This window comes from Miniopterus natalensis, chromosome 11, assembly GCF_054644295.1.
Source record: "Miniopterus natalensis isolate mMinNat1 chromosome 11, mMinNat1.hap1, whole genome shotgun sequence".
In the NCBI taxonomy this organism is placed as follows: Eukaryota; Metazoa; Chordata; class Mammalia; order Chiroptera; family Miniopteridae; genus Miniopterus; species Miniopterus natalensis.
In genome coordinates this window covers 18,933,067-18,945,967 of record NC_142091.1, presented here as the reverse complement: position 1 = coordinate 18,945,967, position 12,901 = coordinate 18,933,067, and the positions used below count along the sequence as shown (strand labels likewise).

Below are 12,901 nucleotides of genomic sequence, written 5' to 3'. Positions count from 1 at the left end.
AACAGTTATAGTGCTAAAAATGTCTTACAATTAATAAGCCATGTTTCAACTGATATACATTTCAATAAAAAAGACTGAGCTATGTAAAACTAGTTTACATTCCTTGCATACTCTTTTATATACGTATTTTATCTTTCTCTAAAAAGCCAATTAAAGGTAGAAAATAGGCCAAAGAATTTCATAATCAACATTATTTTAATATGGCATGTTATGACACCTAGATAAATGACAGAATTCAGTCTTGGCTGTAAGCACTATGATTTTAAAAGTTAATAATGGCTTTCTATTTTATAAAGAATGCTAACATATACAAAAGAATGTCCAAGTGAAAGTACAGTATGGTAGACTGGTAATCTACCAAATTCTAGGTCCTCGCTCTCCCACAAAGGAGCTATGTAAACTTTAGCAAGTATTTTCTTTAACTCTTTGAGTCTCAGACTCTTTATCTCACCATACATAATGGAAGTGTGAGGGTTGATTTTATATTCTATTCTAGAAATTATGATTTGGTTCATATGAGCAAGGTTTTCACCAAAATATAATCTGTATATTAATGCTGGTTAAACAGGAGAATTACAAAGCATTACACACTGAAAATTCAAATAGGAAGATTTAAGTTCTATATGAACAAATACTTAAAAAATAACCAGGTATTTTGAAATTTAAAGACAGGCAAACGAGGAGTAAAGAACAGTTAAATGTGTTAATAAAGCATAATCAGAACAGGAAAACATATGGCTAAATAAGTGCCCAATTTTTGGCTCAAAGATATTATAAATTAATGATTCCTCTACTTTAGAATATTGATAACATCCTGCACGAATATGAAAAGCATGATATAAAATTACCACATAATTACTAACCGATTCTGAAACTAAGCCTACTTTACTCTGGAAAGCCAGTATCAAATTATTTTTATAAAGAAGCAATTCTACACCTTATGTAAGTATTCAAAGGCAGCATGTTAATACTACTATAAAATGGCTACAGGTTGCAGGGGAGTCATACAGCATTTCTACTTATGTTCTTTATGAGATTCATTTGGCAAAAAAGAATTAATGAGAGTGCTGTATAACTCTATCTTCAAATTTCATCTTTAGATCAAATATAAAATTGAAGACGAAAGAGAGGTGGCCCCAGAGCTTAGAACTGACCAAAGAACAAACTCCTTACGTAGCAGATTTCTATATTCACAGAAGGAAATCTTTTATTACTCAAACAACCTGTGAGTAAATAACTTTCATCATGGATCTCTTAATTCACCCACCAAGAGTCAATGAATTTTAACAGGACTATACTAAGGTTCCTTATTAGACAATACAAAAAATGAGGTCTGTTCATTTTGCCAAATCATAATATAAATTTTGTCAATCCTAAACTGATTGTAATAGATCAAACCAATTTGATTATATAAAGTGAAACCTTACTCCTGAAAATTACAAAGCACAATGTATCAATTAAGATCTTCAAATAGCCCATCAAGTTTGTTTTTTAAAAAAATATCTTACTGTAATGAAGTCATCCCCTTTAACCATTCTTCCTTGGTAAAAAATCCCATGCTTTCAGCCTCCAATTTCCACGCTAAAACTAACATAATAATCTGGAAAGAACAGAACATAAAGGATAGGGGAAAAGTCAGCATAGAGATAATCATGTCTATATTTATCATGGAGAGCATTTTATACAACTATTTCCTTTTTTCAAATATTAAACAGTACAACCTTTGGATTTATAAACTATAAAGAAATTTAGATGGACCAATTTCTTAAAAGTAAAAAGTTCTAACAGTTTCTGAAGGTAGAATCATCCTCACTCTATTACAAATGACATTTGTACCGAGAAAGAGAACTTGGACCCAATTTAAATTGATTAAAAATATCCTAAAGAAAAATTTACAATAATAAACATGAAGAAACAAAATCTTCATGTAAGATTAAAGTGTCCCAATTTTTAGAAATTTATGAATATGCTATACCCCACTTGTATTCCATTCTACTTAAAAATAAAACATACATTTTCAGGTTCAACACCAATGTCTTCACAAAATTTTTCCATTCCTTCTGGCCCTACAACTTCATCAGGACCTTCAAAGACAAAAATAATTTATATATTTTATTGTTATAATTTAATACCAACATAAAACAAGCCACTATGCAAAAGGCATCTATGAATATACAACATTTTTGCAAATAACTGAATTTGAATTTTGACATATCTTTGATAAAGTATAAATATTTGCTATAGAATTTAAACTTTGAAATATCCTTAAAATACATTACAAAATAAAGAAAATAAAGAATAAAGCAGCATTAATATCAGTCACTGGTTTGCACAATAACTTGAGCTATCCATTAAAAAAATACTTATCAAGAACCTCTCTAAAGAAACTGTTGGCAATGCATAAATATAAAGTAACATTAGAAGGTGTAAGCTCCTTACTCTTCTAGAATGTGCCAGTACCAATCCACAATTTAAGACAATAATCAGAGGAGAATATCTGTTTAGTTACTAAAACAGAAAGTCATTCATTACACTTCTGAAATATACCCAAATAAAATTTAAAACTTTAATAAAAAGATACACATATTATAAAAATAATAACTTAAGGATATTACTACATTCCAATTCCAGAGTGATATTTTCTTTATTATTTTGGTTCTCAAATAAACAGCAAAGCATGAGTTATGTCACTATATGTAGAAACAAAAGTTTAATCCTTCAATTAGCTTGTCTATCATTTGTCCAAAAATTAACAATACTTGTTTCCTATTTTTCTCCCTTAGTAAAGGTAAATATAAGTCAATACACCAATTCCCCCTTTTTTTTATGTTATCACAAAATATAATAATTACATCATTGTTAGGTATTTTTGGGACTGGATAAGATTAAAACAAATTTGTGACATGGGTAGACTGTGAGGGCACTATGCTAAGTGAAGTCAGTCAGACAGAAAAAGACAAATACTGTATGATTGATTAACTTATATGTGGACTATACATTAAAAAACAAACAAACAGTCAACCTCAAGAACCAAACTCATAAATATAGAGAACAGATCGGTGGTTGCCAAAGGTGGGAGTACAGAGTAGGCAAAATGGGTAAAGATGGTCAAAAGCACAAACTTCCAGTTATAAAATAAGTCCTGGGATGTAATATAGCATAGTGACTATAGTTAATAATACTGTATTATATACTTGAAAGTCACTAAAAGTGTAGATATTAAAAGTCCTCACCACAAAAAAAATTTTTTTGTAACTATGTGGTGATAGATGTTAACTAGACTTATTTTGGTGGTCATTTTGTAATATATACATATAACGAATAATCACTATGCTCTACACCTGAAACTAATATAATGATATGTCTCAATTTTAAAAGACTAAAACAATATGAAATATGATAGAAATATTTTCACTTGGCTTTTGAAAATATAGTCCTGAAATATTAAATTAGCCAAACGAAACTTGTTTTCCTTTCTTAAGGACTAAAAATACTCCACTTTACTAATCATAAACTAAACCAAGGCAGCTCAGGTGGCACTTTATATCACCATCATTAGTTCACAAATGCAACATGAAGCTAACGTCCTTAGGTTTGTCTTAACAGACGAACGCAGTCATCCAGTACATGGCCAATGTACTCTTACTGTTTCAGATGGGATCCAGGCTGCTAAGATGATGTGGTCTGAACTAGAGCCCTTTTCAATTTTTTTGGTTTAAATATATACTGCACTTATTTATGCAGTGAGGTGCTGAAAGGTGAAGAGGGTGACAATTACCGGAAACTTTCACTTCCTAATATAAACCTGAAGGATTTTTTAACTAGATGTGTTAGGTAATTTAAAAAGCACACATATACAATAAAGCTGTTAAAAATATATCTGAATATGCATTCTTATATATGGTTTGGATGAAAGTAAACATTAGATAAAAAATTGAGTAGAAGAAAACAAAGGTTTTTTTTAAGGCATGATAGGAATATATTCTAAATTTTTCTATGCAAAAAAAAAGCTGACTTGCTCCTGAAGCTGCCACCATTAGTAACTAGAAGAGAAAGCTGAGGCCTTTGTCAAGAAATATCAGCTACTGTTATAAAATATAGCCTCCCTAGAAACTGTGATATCAGTGATTAAAATTAGATTAGACTCAAGTTAAACTGTTATACTAAGATATTAAGATACATATAAGACCTTTCTGTAAATGTTAAGTGACTTTCCCAAAGTAATGCAAATAGTAATAGATCTAAATCTAAAACAAGGTCTATACCAATGTCCTTTTCCCAGATTGCATACTGTTAATTATTCTTCTTAAAACATACTCTTCCAATAAAACTACTCCCAGGGAGCCAAATTTAACTAACTTTCAGACAAAAACCAGGTTTCCAATCAACTTAAAAAGCTATGGAAATGATTTAGTTCACTCAACCAGCTTGATACTTTATTAGGGCTGTGCAATTCTATCCCTATTTTTGATTCTTTATAAGACTTTAAAAGTGCCTTTTCACTTTCCATGTGTTTTGTTTAGTAATAGGCCCAGTATATACTGAATCCTTGCTAATTTAATTATCAGTCAAGATGAGAGGTCCTGTGAAAGGGCAAAACCATCAGGCTTATCACATATGATGTATTAATATTATATTAACAAGATTAGTGGTAAAATATTTTAAAACTAAAAAAAAAAAATCAGTTTTCAGAAAACCTTTTTTTTTTTTAAATAACTATAAAGATATGTTCCTGGCTATGTCTGTAGAGCCTAAAACCATGTCAGCCATAGCAAACGATCAGGGGAAAAAAACTATGCTAAATGAATGATTCAGCATCTTCAACATGAGCTACATATGAGCAATATTGGTAATTCTGGAACAGTACTGGCAAACATATACAATCAGTAAATCTGGTGCTGGAATACTATTACTCTTTTAATAATTGCTAACATGTATTGAGTTTTGATTATATACCAGGTACTGTGCTAAATGCTTTACATGTGTTATCTCAGTAGGCACAATTATTGTCTCCATTTTAATGAGGGGCACCCCCATTTTAAGATGGAACAGTAACTATTTAGCAAATACAGTAACTTGTTCCTCCTTGTCATTTAGTTTTCTGCCAATCATAACCTCTAGAGAAGTCTTTCCTAATCACTCTATTTGACAATCCATCCAAACTTTCTCCTTTCTATCCCTGAACCTCACCATAGTTACTACCGTTATAACCCTCCAAAATCTGTAATTATTAATTATCTTTCTTACTTACCTATTTACTGTATATGTCTTCCCACTAGAAGGCAAGTGCCTGAAGGGCAAAGGTCTATCTTAACTGTTCACTACTATACTCTCAGCACTTAGCAGAGTGCCCTGATACATGAGTGCTCAATATTTATTGAATGACTCATTCCATGAATGACAGAAGATCAGTTAACCCCAGTGTACTTACTAATATTTTCTTTGCCAAAGGAAAATAAGTTGCCATATACATGTTTTTTTAAAAAATAAACATTACCAGATAGTGGTAGTTAAAAGCATAGGATCCACAATGAGAATAACCTAGTTTTGAATCTTGGCTCTTGTCATAGCACGATGTTAAGCAAATTACTTAATCTAAGCATCAGTTTTCTCATCTATAAAACATGGATTAACACTGCCTACTTAACTGAATGGTCATTAGGAAAAGTTACATAATCAGCATAATTTCTGAAATAAAGATAGCAATTATTATGCTGGCTATTACAAAAATGCTAGTATAGGAAATAAATACTAACTAGAATCTTATGCTACCCAGGAAAGGCCTTACGAGAGGTAAAACAAACAAGCATGAAAAAAACACACACCCGAACTAATTAATTTTATAATATCTAGTAACCTTCATAAGTAAAATAAGATGACTGGCCTTTTGATTCTATATCTTGCGTAACAATAAAACTGGCATTTTGAATAATGGGTCAACATTTTAAATGGAGGTCAGTAATAAAATGAATTCCCTTCATTTAATTTGGGTTAGTGGTTGTCTTGGGATGCCAGTAATAGCAGTTTTTCTGGTCTAGAAAGAATCTGTTCTGTTACTAAACAATTTTTAAATTATACTTTTGGGATCACTCAGCTGATCCCAACAGCAAAGTTACTGTCCCCCACACTCGCAGTCTTACAGTTAGTCTAAACTTGTATCTCAAGTTCAGAGTACACTTGAAGCCTTAAATTGATTACACTACATATAATACAATGACTGCATATACACTGTTCTATTTTAAACAAACACTCTGGGAATGATAATGATAAAAGGGGGGGGGACAGGGAGGCAGGTAAGAGAAAGAAAAAAGGGGGAAAAAGAGCTTTAAAATCAGTAATTTGGAAAGACAAAAAGCATTCTAATGGGGAAAAAATTTCATATATGCTTATAAGGAAGTTAATAAGTGGAAAACAAGTGTTCTTTTTCATATATTTGCTTAACTATTTGGCTTCATCCCTGGCTTTGACTTTCACCCCAACCTAGGCCAGAAGCTTTACATCTACTAGTTACAGGATTTAGTTTGAGTTAGCTTCTTCAAGAAGCGTTCCCTGATATTTTCAAGGCTGGGTTACATATTCCTCCTATAAAATTTCACAGTGCATCTTTCTAATAAAACATTTATCACACTCTATTAATATCATTCTGCTTATTGTTTATTCATTATTGCATCTCTCATAGTAGTGGCTAAATAGCAATTATTAAGGGGTGTGTTGTGCGATGATAGGTCTGAGTTTTTAATCTTTTACTCTGTTTCCCAAAAAGTTTCAGAAAATGTCAGTTTCTGGTTCAGAAAAACTCCCAAAAGAAAATGAAAAGAAAAAATAAAAACTATGTATAGTGTAAAGTGTTTTATCACATACTTTGTGTTTTCCAGACTACCAATGCTACTTTAGCGAATGGATGTAAACCAGTAAGTGAAACTGTCTGTTTACAGATTGTATTAATAGTGAGTTTCCCCCTCTCACTAAATATATACTGAATTATGTATTTAAAGACATAGCCTGAAAGAGAACCAAATTCTTAGCCTACCCACAATCCTAAGTGTTGGCCCTGATCCCAGCACACAGCACTAACACACAGCAGGCCTGAAATAAATAGTTTGTTAAATGAATGAACCAAAAAAAAAAAAAAGTTTTAAAGCATGTGACTAATATCTTCTTATATTAATTTCATTACCTGCATACTCATAAAACCAAGCCAGGCACTTCTTGCTTGAAAAATGTTCCTCTCCACTTATTAGTCTAGCAGGGGGTTGGGATCTGCAATAGCTTAGAAAACACACAAATGCCTAAGAATTTTATCGTCTCAACTTATAGTGAGTTCAACATGAACTACATCAATTCAAACTAAACAAAGTATTTTTTTTTTTTTTTACAGCTAGTGTTATGGGGGGGGGAAATGGAGTTGTTAAGTATTTGCAATTTGATACAGTAGTCTACACATAAAAATTTGTGGCTAACAAAACCCAAATGCTACTTTGCTCACTATAAAATTCAAAAAATATCAACAAAAATTAATTCCCCAGATCTCAAAAGACCACACAGAAGTTCAATCTAATGGTCTCAATGCAGGACTGGTAGTTGGGAAAGTATAAATCTTCATAATGATTCTTCTGAATTTCACGGAAATTATATTTGTGTATAACAGATACATATTTGAAAACAAAACCTTAAAAGTATATTTTGATGGTTAATTTATCAATATTTCAAAATAAAACTATATTATTTAAAGTTGTTTATCATCTATCAAACTTAAATAGATATTTAAAGATAAAAGATGATTCAGGATCTAAATGTGTAATTAAATTCCACAGATTCAAAAACAAGAACAAAAAAAACCCCCAAACCCTAAAAGATAACATTAGCACAAATAATTAAGCCAAAGTTATTTAATTCGATTCTGTTTCTCTTTTCCATAAAGTCATTTAAAGTTGGGAAGTTCATAAAGGGCCTTTAGGATATAATGAACTTCAGAAAACCTTTTCTCCAGGAGTTCAAACAGTTACACTACCACAACGATATAGAAGTGCTACAACTTCTGCAACTGAGTAAAGTACTGTGTAATGTAAAATAAGGCTACCATATTTAAAAGTTTAAGTTGATAGAGCAAAGTATCACCTGAGTTCTAATAATGACTGCTCAGCTATTTTAAGTGCTTAATTTAAATAATTTTGATACATTATATACTTAAGGTACCTACAAGTTAGAGTAATATAAAACTAACCTCCATGTTTCATAAAAATTTGAGCTAGTGGAGTAACCATGTCAAATTCTAGTGTGAGTTACCAAGAGGTATAAGAAAACGGCATCATCTTCCACAGTAATTACCCAAGAAATATACTTAGGCTGTGTTTTCCCAAACAGCCTAATGAAAGAAAAAAACTGAACCAATTACAAAAAGAAAGATGAAGACTAAGTAAGTTACCTACCTCACATATTAAGCGTATCTCTAAGGACAGTCCTATCATTATCTCTCCTTTATAATGCTGGTTACAGTCTTCTTTTAATGGTAGCATCTGAAGTTGTCACACTAAGTGCCAACCACAGATACAAAGACACTCCATAAGGAGATTAAAAAACAAAACAAAACCACTTCTCACACCTAAATTGCAGTAATTTTTTGCAGCATACAATGTTGCTGTGGTGCCCCAATGACATGTTACAATGGGGTCAAAGAGCTACAACTACAGCTCTGCTTTGTTTTCTTTTTCTCCGAGGGGATACAGAGTACAATAGCTCTCAATTATTAATATTTATATTGAGAGCAACAGCATCCTGAATGCTGGAAGACAAAATGCATGCAGGGCCTTCCCAATTCGGCACACAGGGACTTGGCGCAGGTGGAGGCACTATACTTCAGGAAAATGGGGCTCCTGCGATTTAAAAGGCCTCCTGCTGGGATGCTCCGGATTGGACCACTAAATCTGGAGGCCAATTACAACATGGGGAGCTTTCCTTTCTATCATCCCCATGGCAGTTGTCAGATCAAGATTTCTCCTGTTCTGCTCCTTTCTTCACTCTACAAAGAAATTCTAGAAGTAACATTTCCACGGATCTGTTTGGGAAACAGGCGGAGGAGGGGTTAAGAGAGCAGGGGTAGGGGAAAGAGCGCATTTTACGTACGCATTCCTGTTTCCCCACCCTCCGGGGCACGTAGACTCTAACGTGGGGCGACTCGGCCAGTCCCTCCACAGGCGCCGGGGAGCACACGCACCGAACACGAGGCGGAGTCGGGCGCAGAGACTCGCGGGGTTCTGCGCCTACCACGTAGGTTTATGGGGCGGGGGGTGGGGGAGGTCCACCTCTCCCCAGCTCGAGCCTCAGAGACCCGGCCCGCCGCCGCCTCCTCTGGCCGTCCAGCAGAGGAAAGACTGAAGGGTGGGGGGAGGTGGTACCTGGAGATTTTACACTTTTTGAGGCCACCGTCTTCCGCTACTGCCGCTGCCACCCCAGAGGATTTTCTCTTCTTCTTCACCGGCATCTTCCGCCCTCCCCGGCAGGGCGGGCAGGGGAGCCGGGGGAGGGGGTCGCTGTCCGCTGAAGCCTCCTCAGGGCTGGCACCCGGTTCCCAGAGACAGCAGCAAGCGTAGGAGCAAAGTCTCCAGCCCGCACCACAGCGGCCCAGCCCGGCCCCCGGCCGCTCCCGCGTCTCCTCCTCGTCTTTCTCTGCTCGGGGCAGCGGGTCACTTCTCGCCGGTCGACACTGCGGCTTGGCCACACCGGGAAGGGAGAGCGCGGACGGCGCGGCACCGCCACCAGTCACAGACTCCGAGAGCAAGAGGCTCAGGCTGACCCGGATGCGCCTCGCCGAGGGCCGGAAGTGACGCGACGCAGGGCGGGCCGCCGGGAGGGGCGTGGCTCCGCTTGCAGCCGGCGGGCCTCCTCCCGGGCGGGCGGCTGCTGCTTCCCCGCGGCGAGCGGGGAGATCCGGCTCGGCTGGCCCTTGGACCTCCTCGGGGGTCCGGGGGTCCCGGCCTTTCTCAAGAAACTCCCACCCCGCCCTAATGCTGGTAAGTCACCTCCAAGAACTGTTTTATGATTCCACTAATACTCTGCAGCTGGCCTTGAAAATAACCTGGTGAGGTAAACCAGGTATCACTTCCGAGCTCTTCCACTGGGTTGCCCGACGTTCACTGTTACCCACTCCTTCCGTGAACATTTTCTTTTTGGGCCAGCGATCAGCTGCCCGCTCTCACACCCCTTCTTCGTAGTCCCTCACCTCTTTCCCTTGTTAAAACTTAGCTCTACCATTTCTCACCTCTCGGGACAGTAGGTGGTCGCTGACCTAGTAAAGAGGAATTTGGGGAACATTTCTAAGGGGCCTTCCTTCCAACTTTTTACCCAAAACACTTGTAATCACTCCAGCTTCAGGAACAGTATTGTTTATAAGTAAAGGTTGTTGCATGTAAAGGGTATATAGAAAGTCGCTTTAGTCAATATATATGTGAAATAAGTTCACACCTGTAAACCAGTGTGTGATTACAGAGGATGAAAAGTCTCTTTAAATTCAGCAACAGCCCATGTGGCTCTAGTGAGATGACCTCCACCTTGGCACGCTCATTTGGCCAATCAGAATATCCTGTTTCCTTAGTGCCTTAATTGGTTCAGAAGGACATAGGATCCAAACCAGGCCCATGGGTACCCATGACGTGAAACTGAACCCTCAGGAAGCAACTTATTTCCTATGGACTTGAACCTGAGAGGATGTGGAGAATAAAGCCAAAGCTCAGAAGAGACCAGAACCAAGCAGAAAAACAGAAAAAACAACAAAACACCACACACCAATAAATGATCTTATGATACAGGGCCTGAATCTACGATATGCCCTGAAAATTTCAGTTACGTGAGCCGTTAAAACTCACTGCTTTGCTTATGCAGTTCTTTGTTACTTAAGAAGGTTGTTCCTGAATAGCTGTAATCCTTCAACTCAATTAAAAATGCATGAGGCCAAAACATCAAATCTGGATAAGATCAAATCTCTAAAAAAATACCATCTGTAAGTAGGGCCAGAGGAACATGTTAACACTCAGTGCAATCAGCAAGATCTAGGTTGTCAGAAAATCTACAGGAAAAATGACCCAGATTCTGCAACAAGTTACTAGAAGAAAATTTTAAAGGATATACCAATCCTTTTGAATATGTGATTCTTATTTGAATCTTGAGTGAAAAAATTTGAATATTATGACGTTTAAGGACAATTGGAAATTTGAACGCTTGCTGAATATTTGATGAAATTCTAGAACAAGCAAAACTTACCTATAGACAGCATATCAGTAGTGCTTGGGGACTGGGATAGGGTGGTGACAGAGGGGGGAAGACTGACTGTAAAGCAGCACAAGGGAACTATATTGGATAATAGACATATCCCATTGTCTTAAGGTAGTGGTGTATATACTTGTCAAAGCTCATTGGACTGTACAATTAAAAATATATGCCCTTATTATATGAATACTATTCCTCAGTAAAGTTTATATAAAAAATGCAAACAAAAAAACACAAAAAATGATAGGATACTATTAGAAATAACGAAGTTTATTAAAAGCTAAATATCCCTTTTCACAAGTAGGCAAAATAAGTGGAATAAAAATCTAAATGATGGAGACAGACCTCAGAGGACAATGTTCAGGGGATATTCTTCCAGAGAGCAGAATTAAGGCTGAATCAAGGGCTAAGGAACCCTTCAGGATGCTTGTCTAGCAGGTGCCCAGCATTGCTGTGGCCCAGTGACTATTGTGTATCTTCCATTCCTTTCTAAATTGGAATATTTATTATGATGATTGTGTCCCTTCTCCACTGTTGTTTATTTTATGAGAGTGGAAAGCAGATCTTTGTCTCTTAGTTCGTAGGCCACTAGACCATAAAGAACCACTTCTAGACCTAAGAAAGAAGACCCTACTACACCTGGAGATTCTGGAGATTCAGCTGAATTCAATGACTGGATAGGAGCCTACTTGCATCTAAAGAATTCTCTGGAAAAAAGTTAGAAGACTGGGTCTATGTATGGTATTAATTCTTTCAGTCTGTTATTCAAACAATATTTAATGATCATTTAAAATAAACCAGGAATGCTCTAGCCGGTTTGACTCTGTAGTTAAGAGCATTGACCTGCAGACTGAAGGGTCCTGGGTTCAATTTTAACCAAGGGCATGTACCTCAGTTGCAAGTTCCATCCCCGGCCCTGGTCGGGGCGCCTGCAGTAGGCAACCACTCGATGTGCCTCTCTCGCATTGATGTTTCTCTCTCTTCCTTCCTCTCTCTCTAAAAATAAAAAAAAAAAACAGGAACTGGTTTTGGTTTATAAAAGGCAGCTGTGCCTCTTGCATTCATCACGTTAATAGTCTGAAGGGGGAAGTATATGCAGCCCATATGCCTTTGAGAGAACATTATGAACAAAGAATAAGGCCAGTATTCTATGCTTGTTAATGATAATAAAGGGATGGTGATTGCAGAGTCATGTAGATCATTTTCTTCATTGCTTTCCCTGATCAATACCTACTGCCACCACCACACCTTCATTCTCAAAATGGAGCATTCCATTATCCCATTACTCTCACAGAAGGGGCATACTGATAGCATCGCTGCCTGTGAGCAGCATAGAAATGCTCGTTATGTGGTTTTAATCTTATCTGCTGCTCATCAACACATCCATAGGATACTATTTTCTACCAAGAAGGCACCCGTAATGGAGAAAGAAACTATGACATGCATCCCTTAGTTTGGGGGAGTTATAGAATGAAGCTATGAAAAAGATATTTTAAAAGAAACTGTAGCTCTTTGTTGTGTAGAATAATTTTTTAATGAAAATAATGAGGAGGAAAGGGAGGGATGAAGCATTTAGCTTAAGCAGAAACTCATATGTTCTGGTTTCATATCCAAAGATACTTAGTGACTTTAGGTAAGA

At 36.4% G+C, this 12,901-nt stretch overlaps 1 protein-coding gene and 1 long non-coding RNA gene across 3 annotated transcripts in view; one reads left to right on the top strand and one right to left on the bottom strand.

Moving 5' to 3' along the window:
* DCUN1D5 (defective in cullin neddylation 1 domain containing 5) overlaps positions 1–9,780 on the bottom strand; it is a 29,008-nt gene extending 19,228 nt beyond the window's left edge. The window contains exons 1-4 of one of the 2 annotated variants that reach the window (XM_016206746.2): positions 9,396–9,780; positions 7,178–7,269; positions 2,014–2,084; positions 1,509–1,600 (exon numbers count right to left, since the gene is read on the bottom strand). In XM_016206746.2, the coding sequence (XP_016062232.1) occupies positions 1,509–1,600; positions 2,014–2,084; positions 7,178–7,269; positions 9,396–9,481 (341 nt within the window). In that variant the 5' untranslated portion in view covers positions 9,482–9,780. The remainder of the gene's footprint in view (positions 1–1,508; positions 1,601–2,013; positions 2,085–7,177; positions 7,270–9,395) is intronic. The other variant, XM_016206747.2, reaches the window with a different exon arrangement.
* Positions 9,781–9,894: 114 nt separating this feature from the next.
* On the top strand, positions 9,895–12,284 carry LOC107532415 (uncharacterized). Its single transcript, XR_001602729.2, has 2 exons — positions 9,895–10,010; positions 11,840–12,284. It is a non-coding gene; the product is annotated as an uncharacterized LOC107532415 (long non-coding RNA).
* Positions 12,285–12,901: the final 617 nt, after the last annotated feature.